The sequence below is a fragment of the Calidris pugnax genome, unplaced genomic scaffold (assembly GCF_001431845.1).
Source record: "Calidris pugnax isolate Ruff unplaced genomic scaffold, ASM143184v1 scaffold28, whole genome shotgun sequence".
NCBI lineage: Eukaryota > Metazoa > Chordata > Aves > Charadriiformes > Scolopacidae > Calidris > Calidris pugnax.
Genome location: NW_015090842.1, coordinates 1,182,983 through 1,203,327, shown reverse-complemented (window position 1 = coordinate 1,203,327; position 20,345 = coordinate 1,182,983). Strand labels below are relative to the sequence as shown.

The 20,345-nt window shown below is 47.5% G+C and overlaps 1 protein-coding gene across 2 annotated transcripts in view; it reads left to right on the top strand.

Annotated features, from left to right (window-relative positions):
* The window catches only part of WTIP (Wilms tumor 1 interacting protein), a 63,901-nt gene that overhangs the window by 28,422 nt on the left and 15,134 nt on the right, over positions 1–20,345 (top strand). For both annotated transcript variants that reach the window (XM_014942352.1, XM_014942353.1), the window contains exon 3: positions 16,971–17,038. In XM_014942352.1, the coding sequence (XP_014797838.1) occupies positions 16,971–17,038 (68 nt within the window). The remainder of the gene's footprint in view (positions 1–16,970; positions 17,039–20,345) is intronic.

Sequence of the window (20,345 nt, the reverse complement as noted above, 5' to 3'; positions counted from 1 at the left end):
GTATATTTATCAGCAGTTGGTGAGTTTTTAAAATACCCAAATTCCCAGTGGAAGGTTCATTTTCAATTCCTATTTGTTCTGTCCCCACAGCATATTTATAAGTTTGGCACGAGTTGCTGCATCCAAACTGCAGGCTGCCAGTAGCCTTAAATTAAATTCTCTGTGAACGTGATTTTCACATAGAATTAAAACAAAATTCAGTGTCAAATCTGTGAGCTCTATGCCGTGTGCGTCCACCAGTGTTAGAGCTGGTGATGGCAGTGGTACAGTATGTGTGTGCACGTCAGTGGCTTTTAACTCTTCAGTGCCTGGGGCTGGCTGGCAGGTGACTCAGTTGCAGGTTTGGTATCTGTTCATCTGACTTCATGCAGCTTTTCTGAGCACCAAGGAAGCACATCAAGAGCACTTAAGGGAGAGGAGCTAATGGGTCTTGATGTGAGTCTTAATGCAAGGGGTGCGTCGCTGTGCAGAGGAAGTCTGCTGGGTCACTAGTGTCCTTGCACGCTTTTCCCTGATGTTTTTTAGCCATCAGACTGGAGGAGACTTTGGAATTTTGGGGTTTGTGATCCTGCCAGAGCCGTTGGCTAATACCTGGGGCTGGGGGGACGCGGAGCCGGAGGGTGATTCAGTGCTGTGGGTGTGGGAATGTTCCTCCCCGACCCCCGTGGGCTGGAGGGTGAGAGCTGATGCCCTCAGCCCGCATAGCTGTGGTGGGTGCTCACCCCTGACTCCCCCCTGGAGATTGCTGGGGTTGAGTTCACCGTGGCCACCTGAAGGTGCGGTGGTTTCCGAGCCACAGCCGGAGCTGGCAGGAGGTGTGTGGGGTGGTTTCTTTGGGGTGTGAGTCACGGGGAAAAGCCGGGCGCTTTGGAGAGGTGTGGGTTTGGTGGGGGATAAAGGACTTTCTGTGTGTGCTGTGGTTCGTGTAGACGTGCGGGTGAGACGAGCTCCCTTTCTGTGTGTGCTGTGGTTCGTGTAGACGAACCAGCGTTGCTGCGGGAGGTGCAGGGTTTTCCCTGAGTCACTCGGGATGAGTCCCAGCCTGTGCTCGATCCCCTGCTTTCCCCTTTCACACCTGGTGGGACGGAGGGCTGGGGGCTATTCCAGGGATGTCTGAGGGGGCAGCCCCAGACGGACCCCTGAGAGCAGAGCCCCTGGAAAGGGAGGTGCTGGTGTTACCACCAGGAGTCGGGTGGTGGATGGAGATGACATCTGGCTTCAGACCTTCGGGTTCACCTTGCGCAAGACTCTCAATGAGTCTCGGCAAAGGAATGTAATCTTGTCTTCTGGCAATTAAAAGTCAAACTTGGATGCCAGCCCGCGTAAGAGCCCCAAGTACCTTCGGGTACCGATTGGGAGAAAAATGTTCCCTTTATCTTGATCCGTGGTTAGTCTGATAATATTCCAGGCTGTAGAAAAACAACAAAAAAAAAGGCTTGGAATGGGAAAAGGGTAATCAGAAATGTTTGAGATGGGACTAACACAGGAAACTGCCCTTTATTTAGAATGTCTTTAGTTGGTTTTTATATTTTAGGAGATATTTAGTAGTTTGTCTGCATTGCTTTCTGTTGTCCCAGATTAGAGCAGAGTGCTCATCGGTGTACTCGACTTCAGATAAATTGATCAGTCCATTGACTGCATCCCTTCTACAGGCGATAACTGCTGGATGTTAGGTCATGAAAGGTTTCCAATTCTGTGACTACTTTAAACCAAGTGAGTTCAGCTTTAGGTGAGAACCTGTTTTTTAAGGGTGGCTCATCTGACTGGCCCCGTTCTGAGCCTTACTGCCATGGGGACATCTCATGTGCTTGGAGATGCATGTGCTAAAAGTTCTTTTTTGGTTGAGGGGGGTCTTAATACAGTGTATCTCTTATCTGAGGCTGCTTTAGCCACTAGCACTCGTATTTCTGGAGGGTGCCCCCCAGGGAAAGGGAAGGTGGTCTAGATAGGTAGTTGCTGACAGAGAGACAGAAAACGCTTCCATTCCCTAGGTCTGATCATCAGAGGGCCTGCCGTGAATGGTTGGCTGGTGGTTTGTCTCTGTCTCCTTGAAAGGTAGTAATTGCGTTCTGCTATTAATTATTCCGGCATGAAATGCGTGGCTTTTGATGGTTATTTTAATTGGTGGGGGTTGCCTGGCAACTAATGATGGAAACTTTTCCCTGTGTTGATTGATTGACCATAGATGTATTCCTCCCACAATATTTTTGTGTTCATAATGTGGAACCAATCACTGACAGCACCTGTGATCCTTTCAGGGGTTGGAAAACACCAAGTATGAAAAATATACTCTAATTATCAAGGTTTCTGCCTCTGTTTTTTCTTTCTCTGTAAAAACCACAGAGAACCTAATCACTTCCTCGCATAGTTTTGTGTGTTTGGAATGCCACCTATTGTTTAGTTTAATAAGATTTGCTAAAATTTCCCCGTTTCCTTATCAGCATCTATAGGTCTCCACTGTCTTAGTTTGAAACCCACACCTCTTGTGAGTTGGTTTCTTTTTTTCATCTTTCCCTTCTACTCTTTTCTCTCCTCTCTTTCTTGCTTTCCCCAAGAAGAGCGCAAGAAACAAAAATGTTTTCTTGGAACACATCTCAGTTTCTCCAAGAGAAAAGATTCCCCTGGGCTGCTGTTAAGTTCATCTCTCAAAGGGGAAGAAATCCAGATAATCCAGGACAGAGCGCAGGCAAGTCACTGCCATTATCAACAGATGTTTCTATTTCCTATTTCCAGGTTCTGTAATTTTTAAGTATTACCTAACAAACAAAGGGAAAAACAGGTGGAAGGAAAAAAGTGAAGAAGAAAATGAAAGGAGATACACACGGGTTGGCTTCCTGTAATTTTAATGATCTAAATTTCTGCTATTTGTTGTCCCTATATATATTTTGCAAAGTTCCTAGTCAGGGCTTTAGTGTCCCTGATGCCTTCACTCATCTGAAAAATAGACCCCAGAATGTCATAGCTCTCTGAAATGATTTTTAATTTAATATAGGTCATCATCACTTCTTCAACAGTAAATCAACTCTGTTTCTTTTTTTTATTATTATTATTTTGGAGATTCTGAGGTCAAAGTACTAGAGAAGTGAGAAGTTTTGTAAATTGTTAAATAAATGTTATATCACAAATAGATGCATTTGCTGGAGGAAACACTTGCAGTGTGTGGCAGCCAAGTCACACAGCTGCTGCAGTGTGCTACTGAAAATAATTATGTGCTCAAATAATGTATATTTACAGTTTATGGAGGACCATTTCGAGGATTATATGTCATTAAATGCACGGACTAATGTAAGATTTTAAGAAGACTACTTTCCCAGCACCACTCCCCAGAGCCCTTAGTGCCTGGGCCACGTGAATAACGTTCCCATTCCTCTGTCCAAGCCCAACGTTGTGTTTTTAATTTATTTTAAGTATCCGAGGAATGCTGTCTCCAGTATTCAGAGGACTCTAAATCGGATGTGAGACACAAATGCACCAGAGAAGCTTATCAGAGAAACAGGCTTGGCCTGAAGCCTACATAAACAACCATAAATTTTTTCTCATTTAAATGACGGGCCTCGGGAGGATTGGCCGATTATAGCTGCAGTGGGCTGGCCTTGGGCACCAAGGAAAGTGCTTTGGTGACCCCTGGTATGTGACATGAGCTGCATGTTTTGCTTGCCTATAAACTTACTGTTAGAGAACGACCAGCTTGGTTCTGGTAAATTGACTTCTACAGAGTTATCCAGAGCTTTCCAGAGTTATTTGCCAGCAGTGGGTGTTTGCTTATCCTTGGACTTCTTGGGAAATTTTAGCCTGGCTGTAACTCAGGTAGGGAAGAGCTCTTGTTCCCAACCACTCTTCACTCCCTCAGAACACAGCACAGGAAGAAACTCCGTAAATTTGATCTTAGCCAGAAACCATTTTTTTCCCCCCTTCCAATAAATATCTCATTTCCTGAAAATCCTGCCTTTGACCAGAACTTCTACTGGGACTTTTTAGATTTATCATCATTCATGACCAAATCCATTTTCAGTTGGAGTCAAAATATTCTTGACTTCGTGGAGAGCGGCACGAGCTCTTCCCTGGGCAGCAGGAGGCTGCTCCCACCACTGACATTAACGGTGTGGTTTGCCCTGGGTGAGCCTCTTGCCTCTGTTTGTATAAAAAGCAGGTCATTTTGCAATGTAGCTTTGATTATGCCAGAAATAGCAAGGAATTATTTTAGGGCTTTACTGGGAAACTCCCAGTATTTTACAGCATGAAACCTATATGCGGGTGCCCTGCCTTGAACTGACACAAATAAAAATAGGAAATCTTCATGCTTGCAAAGCAAGCAACAGTCTTGGAACAAACCTGTGGGGTCGGTGCTGGGCTGCAGAGGATGGGGCTGGTACCCGAGACGGAGATGCTCTGTGCTGTCCCTTAAGCAGTCACCTTCTCTTGATGATCCATCCTCTTGTGACAGCTCACCAGCTCTCCAGGCTCAACATTCAAATAAATTAACAAGAATTATTCTCTTGAAGTGGGAGTTTAATAACTTTGGGTCTAGTTCTGTGTTCCTCACCTCCCCTAAACATCTCAGCCCCGGCTCCCTCCCCGGGCAGGGGCTCTGTCTCGGCACGGCTCCCGCTCGCCCTGCCTCCTCCTCTCCCCCAGCCCCCAAGCTGATTTTTTCTTGCCTAAAAACCCTCAAGCCTTGACTCTGTGTTTGCCACGCTCCTGTGAACTTGTGCTGTGCTTGGAAGAGTAGTAATAAAAGTGAATGATGAGCCAGCCAAGAAATAGGCAAAGAAGGGGAGGAGAGAAACTTTTAGTGTGTCTCCTGTAAGAAGAAATAAGATCAGCAGCGGCTCTGGCTTCTGGTGGGGGTGCTCATAGCCCCCTTTGCTGCCAGCTCTGCTGATTGTACCTGTGCGGGGTGAAAGGAATCTGATTTAATACGTATTTACAAGCAGGAATGGATTTAGCCATCATTTTTGATTGCTGACTGCTGTGTCTCAGTGGCCATCATTTTTAATTACTGACTGCTGTGTCTCAGTGGCTGGCTATCAGTGTGTTTTAAAACATTAAATTGGATATAGTTGTAGAGCTTCAGTCACTGAACTCCGCAAGCTGCCTGGGTGCACTGCACTGTCACTCTTCCAGCTGCATTCCCTGCAAAATTTTTTCCTGGAAATAATGCAAATAACTTACTCGAGTGAGCCAGTGGATTGCTGACCTTAGGACCCCCAGCAGTGTAAATTCAGACCTATGGAAACAATTTGCTGAATTAACGTTAATATACTGAATTAACAGTATTAACAGCCCAGTGGTCTATAGAACATCAGTTTCCAAAATGGGGGGGCACGCACCCTGGAGGGGGCTCAAGGTGATCCATTAGGGTGGGAGAAGAAAATATTTTGGTAGTAGATGTATATAATTTACAAGTATATAAATATGCATTTACTGGGGGTACATACACGTGTATTGGGGGTACATGCTCAAATATTTTTTACTGGTAGGGGAGCACAATCAAAAACGTTCAGAGACGGCTGCTCTAGAGGAAGAAAGCCTAAAGAATCCACAGCCCCCAGGACTTGTTTTGCTGTTCCCACAAGTTATTTAGCAAAGGAGAACGTATACATTTGGGGAAATGAGGGTGGAAATCATCTGCTTAAACTCTTAAGAAGGCACATAGGTGAGAGCCAGAGATCATGCTTCCTAAGCCTTGTTTTTGAACAGATGTTATTTTTTTATTACCCTGGTTAAATTCTAGTAGCAAATCATCCCTGTTGTTACAACTGTTCTTTCTCAGGCCGTGCTGCCTGAGGCTGGTTCAGTTGAAGTGGCTGACACCTCAGCAGCAATGTGCTGGCTGGGTGAAGGTGGTGAGGACACTTGGTGTTAGGCATAGAGATGGCACAGCAGGGACGCTGGCAGATGTGGATGTACTGTACCTGCACGTGGACATCTCAGGGAGGTTCCAGTTCAGTTGTGCAGAGGGGAAAGTGTGGGTGAGGTTCTGCAGCTGGTCCTGTGCAGGTCTGAATGATTGACTTTGGGGCTTGGAGCAGCCAACACCTTCCGTGTTTGCGGTTTGCTCTGGAGCTGCTTTTCCCTATTTGCTGTGTAGCTGCTTTTCCACCTTGCCCAAATGCTGGGCTAGTGAATGGGACACGCGAAAACAGAAAAACAGGGAAAATAATAATTAAAAAAAAAAGGAATGACTGAGTTTGCCATGAGCGTGGCTGAAGGCAGAGGCTCTCGCTGTCTCAGTCACCGCTGGCTGCAGGGGCGAGTGATGTCTCACGCTGGGCAGGGAAGAGAGGAAGGAAGTGGATTTAGTGGAAAATTGATTGCATCTACTTGGGCTCTTTCCAGCTGAATCCTGAGTTAAGTACATTCATCCTGAACTAATCGTTGGGGAGAATTGGCTGAAATCTCACATACTTCTTAAAAGGAAAGCTAAGCATTAAAGGAACAATATCCTTATTGTACCTGAGTGCCAAAAGAAGTGAGTGTACTATCAGGAGTCCTACCTATTCAGCTCTCTGTCTCGGAAGCTGCCCATGGTTTGAGTTCAAGTGTGACCTGATGTGGGATTCTGTGGTCAGTCCACCACAGAACAGCAGGGACAGGCCATTTCGGAGGGCCGATTTCTGATTGTATTTCAAATTGGCTGAGTGAGCCCCAGTCCATTTCAGTAATTCAGGACAACTATAATTTTCAGCTTTATTTTATTTACAGCAAAGTTCACTGGAATATTGTCTAAAATGGTTATCTAAAGTCCTAGCAAGGTTTTGTTGAAATGCATGGGAGAAATCTGAAGTAATGTTACTATCAGTATAAGTGTTCACTGGTGTGAGCAAGAGTTGTGTCTCTGTGCAGTTCCTTCAGATGTGCTTCAAAACTGGCAGAATGTTTTAATACTTTGCCATCCTGAGAATATTCAGATTTTTTTCCAGTGTGTACTGACCTTTCTAAGGTTTCTTAGCACTTCTGGTCCCGAGGACCACTCCCCGATACACCCTTCTGTTATCACGGGAAGGCTCAAGATGCCACCTCTAGGCACTGGGGATCTCAACAGTCTCACTTCATTGTGAAGGGTTATTTATCTGCAGGGGGTGAGGACTGAGGGCTGTGAGCTGGGTTTCACAGCCACGTGGGTGCTGAATGCTGTCTGGGTGTGAGTCTGACTGGGCGCTGCTGGGTGCTGGGGTTGGGCAGAGCACCCTTTGGTGCTGCCCGGGCTCGGGCGCTGACGCATTCCCTGCTACCGGCAGGAAGAAAGTCAACCGTTCCCGTGCAAATCCATTCTTGCTCTTCTGGGACGGCGCAGAAGATGGTTTAGGGAAATTGCTCATCTCCCTTGAGGCCCTCCTGCGTGTTGCCACAGGATTGGGCTGTGTCCACGCCGTTTGTTCAACATGCTTTCGTGTGTAGGGCGTTGGGAGAGAAGGTGATGCTGCAGCACACGCCGTGCGGGGGTGACGCTCAGCGGTCTGACTTGTGTTCCAGCTCTTCAGCAGATTTCTCATCATCTGCCTCAGAGCCTGTGATTTTTAGTTGAGGCTGAGATTGAATGGAAAAGAGAATAATCACTTGCAAGAAAGCACCTGGTAGCAATGGTGAGGGGTCTGCAGTGCCCTCAGTTTAACAAGTTTACCTTACTTTTCTCCAGTTGCATTTGTCAGGGGGAGTCTCTGGTGGGTTCTTGCCTTGCTCTGAATTGTCTGGATGGCAGTACCAAACATCTTTTTTTGCTGCTTCTTTTTTTTTTTTTTTCTCTTTTCTTCCTTTAGTCTTACTGGAATACAGTGGCATTTTCTTGAGGATGTATCCCCATAGAAGTTGCCCCCCATGTGTGTTACAGCAGTTCACTCCTCGTGAAAGCTGCTCATTAAGTTCAGGCAGTGCAGAACTCGCTGGCTTGGTCATGTCTCCTGCAGGGTGTGAACTTTTTGAGTCAGGGGCTATCATTTTCACTTACATGTGTCCACTTCTGTGCAGTACAAAGAGCAGATTCTCAAAAATCTGCTAGATAAAAATACCAGTGGTGCCCGTGATCTGCATCCTGTTCATTTCCAGATACAATTGAAGACCAGAGTTTCAGGCTTGGACGTACAAAGCTCTTTAGTCTGGTGGTGGTGACTGTAGAGGCTGCTTCGTTCTTTAGGATGCAACAGAAGCTTGAGATCAGCAGAGATTTAAAACAAACAAAAGGGAACGCTTGATACAACACATAATGAAATCGTGGAACTCGCTGCCATAGGGACAGCGTGGAGGCCAAAAGTATAAATGATCTCATAGAGGAATTAGACAAATTAAAGAAGGATTGGTCCAGCGAGGCCATTAAACATAATAGTTATGATGCAACCTGTGGTGCAGGAAGGCCTTAAGTGCTGGCTGCTGGAAGCTGAGAGGTTATTCTTGGGAAGACGTCAGCCCGTGCAAGCCCTGTTTCTCAGGCTCTTTCCCACTGAGCTTCCACTCTTGGCCAGAGCTGGAGACAGGATTCCGCACTGGATGGGGATCCTTGCTGCTGCCATTGTGGTGGTTCTTACTGGAGCTTGAGTGAGAGCCACCCACCACGGCGATGGGTGGTGGCCAGCAAGGCTGCTTGGGAAGGTTGGCTCCAGCTCATCTGGGAGTTGGGCTGGAATAGGCTCCAGTTTGGTGAGGGATTTATTTTGCCACAGAATGGGCTGGCACTGGGAATAGTGTGATAAGACAAGTACTCTTTTAAGTCCTGGCTTACAGGCAGCAGTTGGAGAAGTGGGATTGTTTGCTGATAACGAACAGGGCCTGTGATGGAACCATGGGAGCCACCCTGGGGGAAGAACTGTAGCCCCTTCCCTCCCGGCTTGCTGAGTGGTGGGGAGGCCTCTCTCGGTTTTTACCCCATGGTCTGTGTTGCTTTGCCCTTTTTCTTCACTTTTTTCCCCCTTGCATTTGTAAAGCCAACCAGCCCTGAAAAAAAAAAATAATCTTAATTGCAGTACTTTTAGTACTTACAGTATTTTACATTTCCCTGTTAGTGTGTCTTCTTGCTAGCTTATTAAGAAATATATTTTAAGATATATGTTAATATATAGGCCCAGAATAGCAAATAGATCAATGCAGGCTGTTGTATTTCTGTTTTTAAATATATGCTTGGCTTATGTTTTTACAAACTCCTTTTCAACATAAGTTCTTCTGTTGGAGCTCCATGGAAATAATTTATGCCTTAACCCTGAAATTGATGGGCGGTATGGGATAGAATAAATACATAAGTGGGAGAGAGAGGAAACATCTGCCAATTTTAACTTTTGCAAATTACATGTAAGCATGAAAGTATCTGCTAAGTTTATAATACGGTCTGCAGAGGAACGCTTTGCCTGAGTACCAGAGGTCAGAGATCTTCCCGTCCCTGCAGCATTAAGTAACCTTTTGGTTAAATAACCTGACGGGAGAGTCGGAGGAGAGAGAGAAAGGAAAAGAGAATTCCACACTAGAGTAAACATGGCAGGGAGATTATGGATACCCTGCCAAGAAAGGTGGGGTTTTCCAGCAAGGTAACAAAGGATGTTAGCTAGCTATCCGCAGAATCCTGCCCGAGACGGGCAGTTGGAGTCACGCAGCTACGCTGGGGCAGAGACACAGCCTCCAGGTCCCCTCCAGCTGGCCCTGGATTCATGGGCTTTGGTGGTGGCAAGTGACACAGCGTGGTCAGAGCAAGACACGTTACCTGCCTCCGTGCAGAAAGGCAAGGGTTTTTTTGGCAGCCAAGGCATGCTTTCTGGATGGAAAGGTGTTTTCTTCAGTGCCATCGATAGCTGACACGAGGCAAAATCCTGGGGAAGATAATGAAGTTTTCCATTTTGACATCATGGCAGGTTAAAGTAAACTGCAGAGGAGAGCCCAGAGTTTACCCTGGGCTACAAACATGTCAAAATGATAAACTGCCTTGTTTTCATCTGGGTTTTACCGCGTGTTAGCGAGCGCGTAGCAAAGACAGAGCTTTTTTTCCCTGGTGAAGACAGTACCTTGGGGCAGGTCTGGTGGTGGGGTCGGTGATGCCATCAGGACCTGCCCCAGCTGCAAAGGGGGCTGAGCGGCGGTGGGTGGCACGGGCACGACGCTGCGGCAGGAGCTGGCACGATGCTGCGGGCAGAGCCCAGCCTGGAGAGCAGCCCAGAAGTGGAAATGATAATTGTATTACACAAGAGCCTACTTTTGTGAGAGCTGGAGTGAGAGCTGGGCGAGGGTGATGGGGAGGAGGAGCAGTGAACTCTGCCTCCCCAGGACAGCTCAACTTGAGGCGGAGAACGAGAATGAACACTGATGGCATAGCCACAGCTAATTTGCACTGAAAAGCTCTTTTTTAGTGTACAAATAGGAATTAGTACAAGAACTTAAGCTACGGAGGAATTTTCAATTAAGATTTAAAATATAATTTATTTAGAATTATAAGTTATAATTTTAAACAATCTTTATGCATCGATATTTTTACAAAGTAAATCTCCAGATCTCTTAAAAGCATTTGTTCATATCTTGTGATATCTGCCTACCTGATGATAATATTTGATTAGAATTTGTTCACAGACTCTGAATACTCTTTCCTGAAAGAATCTATGTAAAGGGAGAAAACAATACACATCCTGTACTCCACCTTCATAGGCCTCTAGCATACGATGCCACCTTTTGTTTGCAAGAGTTTAAATTTCAAATAAAATCCCAGCATTCTTTTGAAAAAAAGGAAAGGGCCTCTCCCCTGCTTAGATTGTCAAATCCCAGACTAGCCTGGAATTGAATAGGCCAAGTCAGTGACCTCAGGCAGAAAGAATGTTGGTTATTTACGTAGGGCTTCTGCTATTTTAGCAGCAAACCTTTTCTTCTGAAAGGACAATGTATACTGTTTTGTGTTTATGGCCAAGTAAAAAGCTTGTACATTTGAGATTTGCATCGTAATAGCCTCGTAACTCAATATACAGCATCCTCAAAAACAGCAGTGCCAGGCTCTGTTTTGTCTTAGCTGGTGCGGGTCTTTTAGGGGCTCTTACAGAACTTCTCTGAAAAACCGTCCTAAAGCTTCAGCCACTTATCTGTGTGCTTTTGTGGCTTGCCTTTTTTCCCCCCTATAGTTTTGATACATTTTTTTTTCCAGAAACTAAAATTGCACGTGGTTTCTTTAGGAGCGATCAGGCCAGTGCTCAAAATATTGTGATGCGTCTCCAGCTCAGCTGTGCCTGCAGCTCCAAACCAGGAAAATGTGTGTGTAATTCACACACCCAGCATTTTTCCCTGAAATAATGGCAGATCTTTACAGGCTTTCTGGCCTGGTGGATGAGCCCGCAATTCCAAATGGTTTTTAAAGTGTGCCTTTCTCAATAGATCGTAACCAAGAGGAGCTATTGTGTGAGTAAAGCACACATTTAGGATCCAATCCTGCATTCCTTAAAGTCAATGGGAGTCTGAGCGTGAAAGGAATGCAGGATTGGGTCCTGAAACAGGGGAGCAAAATTGTGTGCCAGATTGCTTTGAAAAGAAGAATACAGCACATCCACAGTAGCCACTTTTTAGTGTTTCAGATTTCAAACGGCTGGAGTCTGTGAAAAGTGGCTTCTGCCAACAGGCACTATCTTCTATTCACGGGAATTTGGCATTGTTTTTTTTTTTTTTTTTTCTTCCCCCCTATCTTAAAAGCCCTAAAAGCCCTAGAAATACACCCCTCCTTTCACAAAGCCCGAGCGGTTGAGCGTTGTGAGGAGGGGCAGGGCGTTGGCGGGGGGAGATGGAAGGTTCTCCAAGCCCCCCAGCATTGGGGTCCCCTCGTAGCCCCATTTGAGCCCGGGACCCCTTGTGAAGAGGTTCTGCTCACATTGCTTGGTGGCTTTGTGTGAGTCCCCTGTAGGAGACGGAAGAGAAAAATTTAATTCACAGTTTTTCGGGGGCTAAAGCAGCCCTGGGTGCTCCCCGCTCTCGAGGGGGTGGAGTGACAGAACCCCCCGTGAAGGAGATGTCGGTGCAGACAGGCAGCCATCAGTCCAAGGGAGGGATGGAGAACTGCAGGCCCAAAAATAGATGCCAGTAAAGGAGAAACAGTGACAAATAAAGAAAAAGCATTGGAAGCTTTTTGTTTCCTTTTGGTGCATCTTCAATTCCTGGGCAGGCGAAGCTCCTCTACGAAGTGAAAGGAAACATCTCCTGGGTGAAATTCTGCATCTGTTGTATCGTGAGGTGGCTGGGTAGCAGAGGTGGGTTGTTATTACTTAATACTTTCAGTGATTTATTCTGTGTTTGTAAAACCTGGCCAATATCTCTTGAAGTTTCAGCTCCTGGAATCATCTGGCGACTTAAAGTTTAGCTTCTGCTTTTCAGAACCAGTAGTTGTCCACCTTGGGGGGGGTGTAGAGAATAGATCGGATCCTGAAGGTTTCACTTGTCCTTCAGCTTTTGAGTTGTTCTGGTCCCAGTTTCTATCTGTACTTGGGGAGCACACAGGTGCTCTCCAGAGCGGGTTGCTCCTTGGGTGGCTGGAGAAGCTGCAGTGCCCATGCCAGAGCTTCTTTCCAGGCTGTGGAGGGAGGGTGGTTCCCATCGTGGTGCCCCGTGCTGTCAGATGGTGTCCTCAGGTACCTGAGATCACCCAGTGACCCACCACCCCTGGACAGGCTGGGTGATGGCCTTGTCATGGCCCTGGGGAGCCCTGGTTGGGCCAGGCTATGGCCCTGTCACAGCCCTGGGACCCCTGGACGAGATAGTTAGGGCTGTTAATTAGCTCTGCTTTAATGAATTTCTTACCTTTAGCAGTGATAGTTACAGCTGAACTCTTCAGTTGCACTCCGTACAGGGAGGTTTTAAATACATTTTCTTGCTAAAATACAATCCTCTTGTTCCGTGTTAGAAATAAGGAGGACACTACTAGTCACCCCACACTTTGTGTCCTCTAACGCTGACACTTTCCCGCGTGAAGTGAGGAGAAAGGCTGCGTGTCACCAGAGAGATGGTGATGGCAGGAGGGACAGGACAGGATGCTGGTGTGTTTTCTCAGTGCTGTGGCAGCCCTGGGATGCTGGTGTGTTTTCCCAGTGCTGTGGTAGCCCGGGATGCTCGTGTGTTTTCCCAGTGCTGTGGTAGCCCGGGATGCTGGTGTGTTTTCCCAGTGCTGTGGTAGCCCGGGATGCTGGTGTGTTTTCCCAGTGCTGCGGCAGCCCCGGGGGATGCGGCAGGCGTTATCTGGGAGGGGAGGCTGGGGCTGCACATTCCCATTATGTCAGAGGGGAGCTGTTTGCTTTTGAGCAGCGCCGGGCACTGAGACAGCGCAGGCTCCTCACATGAACTTGCTTACGCTACAATACTAGTAAATCATCGTTATTACCCAACGGTTGCATGTTTTTAATCATCAAAGTACTTAAAATATTATAATAATGCTTGGCACTTTTCAACTTCAAAGGGCGCTGCAAACAGTAATTAGGTCTAATAACCATGCTGTGACAGTGAGACATTGCTATCTCTTGTCTTACAAAGGCCGGGGGGGTGAGGGGGGGTGAGCCCTTGATGCGGTTGCATCATCCCGTGTGAGGCTGGAGATCCACCACCGAAGGCTGCCGCTTGATAAGCTCATCTCCCAACAGGCAAACACCCACCGCCCGCGGCGCTGGGGGGGCTTTGGGGATGCTCCTCATGGCTGGTGAGGAGGGGGCAGGACACTCAGTGCTCTTTGGGAGCACCTCCTCAGGACCCTCAAACCCTGTCTTGTTCCATGAGGGCCTGGAGCAGCTTTTGAAACGGTGCTGGAAAAAGTTTTGCCCCGTCTTGGCTCCCTGGCTGGTGTGTTCTCACCACCCAGTGCTGTGCTGGGGGGAGTAGAGAGGGCAGTTGTGGACAGCTTGTGTCCCAGCCTTTGAGTTGGGTCCTTTGCTAAAAGCCACAGCTCTCCTGTTCCTTCCTTTTAAGTTTGCAACACGTAGGGGAGAAAAAATGTGCAGGCAGTAATGGCTAGGCACATTTAAATACCAGAGAGTCATAAACTGCTTAAATGTGATGAAAACTGATGTTAAAAACCTAGAGCTGATTCTGATTTTATGTATTTTTTTAAGAGTTCCAAAAGCCTACTGTCTGTTGGATGTTTGTCATGTTGGTTGCAAACACCACTTGCGATTGTTCCTTGGGGCAGGGGTGATTTCTAGCTTGCATTTTACTGACTGCTAGATTATCTACCTGAAACTTCACACTCTTCACTGGAGCGTTTGTGAGGTCTCTGCCTCCCCCCGGGGGTGGTGGAACCCCCTTACCCTGCTGCTCGCTACCCCTCAAATGTCGGGGTGTCAGCCCAGAAATCTAGAAGTTACTTGCAACAAGTGTTTGTTGTCACCTTGAGTGCATAAACTTCATTTTCTACAGTAAAACAAGGCTCAGGTGGGTCTCCAGTCGGAGCAGGAGAGCAGCAAAACCCCGTGAACTCCACTTGTTACAACTGCCCGTTATTATTGTAATGAGCTATCGGCAAGTTGCGTCAAGTTTTGTCAGAAACTCTTGCCTTTTTTGTTCTGATGTTACAAGAGCAAATAGTAAGCTTCCATTGGAAGGACGGCCGAGCAGCAGGTCCTGGTCGGTGGCAGGGTGATGTCTGGCTGGGTTGGTGGTGGAACATATGTCTTTGCATTTTATTTCTGAAATGCAGTATGGAGTAGCCAGTCTAGTGCAGCTGTGGCTATTTGTGTGATAACTTGCTGTTTCTTGTTTATGAGATAATTACTGTGCGATCCCCGAATGAAATTCCTCTGAGGTAAAAGGCCTGTCTATCTTATTAATTATTGCTAATAATAGTAATTATCATGTGAGCAAGCTGCTTGCCTGCTTTATGAGTTTAGGCAAGTTGTTTCCCTAATAGGTAGCTTGGTTTTTTCAGCTGCAAAATCGGGGAAAGTGGTATTTTTCCTCAGTTTTGGAAGGGTGTTGCTCTGTGAGTGGTGTGTGAAAGGGAGCTGGTTCGGCCCCGTCAACCGGGTGGCTGGGGAGGGGGCTGCCTGAGTCTGGGGGGGCTGCCTGTGTGTCGGGGGGCAGGTGAGAGCAGTGAGGGGTTCCCTGTCACAGGGCAATCAGATAACATAAATACTTTTGGGAGTGGGTCCAGAACATCTCCACGGGCAGTGGGTGAGAGCGAGGTGGAAGCGCAGCATCGGCACGTCCCCAGCACGTCCCCGTTCTGGGGGCAGCCGCTTCATTTCCACCATCTAAAGAGAAGTCGTGTGTTGAGGCTGGGTCTGGCAGAGCCAATGTGTCCCTTAAAAACCCACTCTGGCCTCTTTCCTTTTCTTCCCTCCCTTCCACTCCCCTTTACCTTTTGCTGGAGAGGTTTAAAAATGGCTTGGGTAGGGAGGGAAGATCTAGAGGTGGTTGCTCCTGCATCAGTCGAGAGAGGCCCCGGGACCCCCCGATTGCTGTCCCAACCAGCCCCTCCCTGGTTTCGGTGATGTGTAGGATGGACCAGATTTACTGGAGAGCCTCTGAGGTGATGGGACAGTCCCAGTGCATTGCCCACGCCACCGGGCTCCTGGTCCCCACCAGGGCTACCAGGCGGCTGGAAAGACAAACAGGGGCTGACTCCACCTACCAGCAGTATGGAGACAGCAGCCCGTGAGATCGACAGCCCAAGAATGTGCACACAAAAGAAGCATTTCCCTCGGCCACGACAGTAAAACCGCCAGACGACCACATGCAGCATGTGATTTCCCAAAAGCATCAGCCCCGGTCCCAACTTCTTTGTGCCACGCGCTCTTTCCCAGGATCGGATCACAGCGGCAACGTGTAAAAGGCACTTTTCAAGCCCTGAAAATTAATCATATTTTCCCTCGGCGTTGTTTATGGAAAGCGTGGCGAGCGCTCCTGCCCCTCTGTCCCTGGCCAGCTGGCTCTGCTCGCCCGCCCTCCCAGTCAAACCCACCGCTGAGGTCGGCCGGGCTTGTGGTGGAGCTGCCTCGGCAGGAGATGGCTGGGCTCCTTTGGTGGAGTTAAAGCTTCAGCTGTGACCTGGGAGGGCTCATCACATAAATGCAGAGTCTCCTGCCCTCCTCCTTGCTCTGGGTCTCTGCCGATGGCAGTAGCCACCGTGCCCTCTGCTCGCCAGGGCTTGTGGGGGCACCCAGATGTTTGGGAGCCTTGGCCAGCGGGACCCCGGCAGGGGGTGGAGATGAGGTGAGTCAGGACGAGTGCGGTTTCCCTTCTCCCTCTTGGGTTTTACGCTGATAAAACGGTGCTGCTTTTGGGGGAGCGGCTCTGGTGTAAGACATCTCTGGTCTGCTGTATCCAAAAACTGGTTGGGCTCGGTGGGTTCTGAGTTCCTGGGTTTAATCCTTCTCCTCGGGACTCTCTGGAGCCCGCTGTGTGTTTCGGAGCCATCGGGTGACGGTGATCGTGGGCTGAGTCCATGGAGTTCCCCAGGCGCTAATGAAAAGGCAAATGGTCAAACTTGAAAATGAAATCTCTTGGTTTCAGTGGGATTTTTCTGCCCTTCCCACCATCACGTGTGCCTTGTACTGCTTCGGTATCGCAGGGAGCTGGGGGTGGAGCTGCTTGATTAATTTATTGTTTTAATTAATTAAGTGGATTAATGCATAAATATTTTTAAAGGTGACAGGAACATCCGTATGCACTGTCCTATGGTTGGGCCTTTAGAGATGAATGCGTCGATTGCAGTGCCTGCTGTGATTTCACATGCTAAGAAAATTGTCTCAGTTTACAAATGGGCCTTTTCTCCCCAGAATAAACATTTTGGGGTTTAGATTTACAAATTTTCCAGTAACTGGCATCATCCGGGTTCCATATCCTGCTCTTAGAAGTAACGTCTGGTTAATGAGGAGTTTGTTAGGGCAGGATGGAGCCGAGAGCTGACCCTCGGCAGGGGCTGGGAAGCGGCCTTGAGGATGGGCACAGCGGGATGGGCTTCCCACTTTGTGCCCTGAATGGCCCAAAATTCCAAGCCCAAAAAATATGGAGCGCAAAATCCTGACAGTACCATGTTTTGACAGGGAGAAGACTACGAGGAAAAGCGTTCTACAACGTCAATGGCAAGGTGTACTGTGAAGAAGACTTCCTAGTAAGTAAGATTTTTAATTTATTTATTGTTTTTAAACCAAATTGTTCTTTTGTGTTGGCTTGTTTGCTTTGGGAGAAGGTTTAGTCATCTGGGGCCTCCTGCCAGCCCTGGAATGGGGAAGAGCTTCCCACTGACTCGGCAAGGGCAGGACGAGGCCCTGGGTTTGAAGTGGTGGCTGCGGCACCCGGCGCGGAGCTCCCCGTGAGCCGTGGCAAAGTGTAAATTGTGAGGATAAACACTGGGGCTGCTGGAGCCTGGGACTTGAACGGCAGCCACAAAGCCTCGCCTGCCAAGCTCCAGCTCGAAGTCAAACATCTGGGGAATACCAATCATAACGAGAGGGGAGACGTTTCTGACCGGAGCACGTCATCGCGCCGCACAATGTCGCTTTGTTGCCGGCGCAGTTTTAATCACGGCCCCGCTCGGAGTGATGTGGGGCCGCATTGTGATTAGCTAAAAACTGTTAGCCACCGAGGAGCAACTCGTTTTCTCTCCGTGCGCCCAGAGCTTTTATAAACCCTTTACTTTTAATAGAGGCCGAGTCGTGAAAAGAAAAATGAAGCTTGTTGCTGAGCTGTGTTGTTCCAAAAATAAAATATTTGTGCAATTAAGGGTGAGGATTGTGCAGGGCACAGAGAATGATTTGATAAGTGGCAGACCATTCATAATTAAGATTAAGAGGACGGGGTGGCTGGGAATTGAAATTAGAGAGGAATGATGTATTTTAGCTTAGGGGATGATGAATTGGAGAATGGCCATGTTGAATTTATAGCACCTTTATTTATTGATATACCAGTCATTTAGAAGCCTGGGTCTTCCAGAACAACTTTTCATTTCTAATGAATATATGACCATGCCTTTTTGCAAAAGAATTACTCAAAGTATATATCCCACAACAAAAATGTTGCTGGCAGTTCAGTGTGCACAAATGCATTTCTCATCAATGCAATCCATAAAAATAATGGAAATTCCTAAAATCTAAGCCGTAATTGCCTTCATGTGTCACACCTTTACTCTCAGCCTACCAATGGCAAGGTGTACTGTGAAGAAGACTTCCTAGTAAGTAGGATTTCAGGCATTCTTTTCTGTTGTTTTTAAGCCAAATTGTTCTTTGGTATTTGGCACCTGCTGTAGGAGCAGGGCTCGCCCTCCTTGGCTAACCTGTCCCTTCTGAGGGTTGCCCACAGCTGGTGGCTGCCACCCTGGGGAGTGTCTCTTCCACCCCGGAGGCTCTTCACACTTCAGCAGCCAAATGCTGCTTCTAGGAGAGCTCAGTTGTCACTTAAAGGCTAGTGAGTGCCAGAGAGCTTTGGCTACCAAGTTGTTTGCAAAAAACGGGTCCCTACAGGTGTGGTGTGAGGAGGTGCTGGCCACAAGCATTCAAAATCCAGCCCTTCACTTTGAAAAGTGCTTTTGATTTCTGGACGAAAGGTGTTAGAGGGACGTAGATGTTATTGTTGGTTATGAGCAATTTCCACTGCGCAGCCATGGAGCTCTCCACGGCGCAGACCCACCCCCCAACCTGGGGCAGCAGCCGCAAGGTGCCTTCTTCTAGCAAACACTTCTCCCACGTGTTTGCTCTCACTGAGGGCACAGATTATCTTCCTCGGAATCAGGTGGCTTGTCTTGCTCATTCTTTCCAGGGAAGAAGTGCTGGAAGTTTTTACACCCAGCTGGGGAGTTGTAGATGAGGAAGGGATGTCCTGGCGAGTGTGGTGCCGGCCGGGGGCATGGGCAAGGGCTGGCAGTTTTGCGTCCAGCCCTGATGAGCTGCACCTTCCCAAGCCATATTGGCTACATATAGTGAATGAATCAGAATTTAAAAAAAAAAAAAAGTTCCAGGATAATTCCATTTCTGCCTGAGCCTGGCGCAGAGATTGCCTCATCCACACCATTTCCAGTAGGAGACCTGGGGAGCGATGTTGCGTGAGCGTAAGGAGTAGAAAGAACAAAACCCCCCAAACTTTTCGCTGCTTTGCTTTAGCTCCGGGGAAGCTCCAGTCGCTCTTTGTCATGCCACCTTAAGGCAGCAAGTCCAGCAGGATCCCGAGCCCTGTTAGGATGGTTACTGCATGAAAGGAAATAAAACAAACGACAGTTTAATCCTTGCCTGAAAGCTCTGAGGACACAGATGGGTAACTGGCCATAACAGGGACACTGTTCCTGGTGAAGTGAACAGAAAATAAATGCCTTACTCTATAATAAATAATCCCAGTCAGATGGTTCTGGTTCCATTTTGTTGATAAATTGCTGCATAATCATGGGTGAAGGAAAAATAGCTCAATAACTTTAATTTGTCTTTCCTTTTCAATGCTTAAATACCACGTAAAGAAGTTTAAAAGAAATTACTGTTTTTCTTGGCAAAAAAGACTTCTAAAATGTCACCAAAGCAGCCTGAATCTTAGATCTATTATCTCTCTTTTTTTTTTCCTTTTTGATAGGCTTTTCCTTTTTCTCTTGAGGTAATGAACATTATTGAGCAGGGGTCCAGGAGAGGTTAAGAAATGAGAGAATTTCCCTCCAGGGAGGAGATGAGAGGGAAAATGAACCTCATGACAGATGTTAGTTTCGTTGCTTAATGCACTACTGGAAGACACTCAGATGCTCTGGAAATAACCTATTAGAGACACCATGAGCATTAGAGACACCATGAGCTGCAGTGCACAGCATTAAGGTCATCCAAAACTTCCCCTTTTAAGATTATCTCTTTCACTGGCTTATAACTTTGCCAAATTTATTCATTTAGGCTGAACTTCTTCATGCCAGGTTTTTGCCTCGGGCCGACTTCGCTGCTGTTAGACATTGAAAGTTTCGTCTAAAGCTGTTCACCCATTGCAGTGAGTAGGACTGGGGGAAGATCTGTGGCTTTGCCCAAAAATCCTCAAAGAGAAGGCTCTGAACACTTCGTTTTGCACATGCCAGCTCTCCCCCTTGCTACAGCTGTAGCCTCTGCTCCACAGCTGGCCACTGCCACGCAAGAGTTGCCATAGAGGGCTTGTCTTACATCCACGACTGTAAAACTCTCGATGATTTTAAAAATATCAAGGGATCAGGGTGTGCAGAGCTGGGAGGGAGGTGACAAATGGCAATGATGGCTTTTCGTGGGGGAAAGGGACAGGGAATCAGTAGAGGGCCTGCGGGATGATGGGCAGGGCTTGCACCTTCACCTCCTGTAGCACCAAACACAGCAGGACCCTCACCCGAACTTGGGCCCCTGGACATGGCTGTGATGGCAATATTTATGCATTAACGAAGCTGTTCTTGTCAGTTTGTGCACGTGCTGTTTTCCAGCATTGAGGTGTTTTCC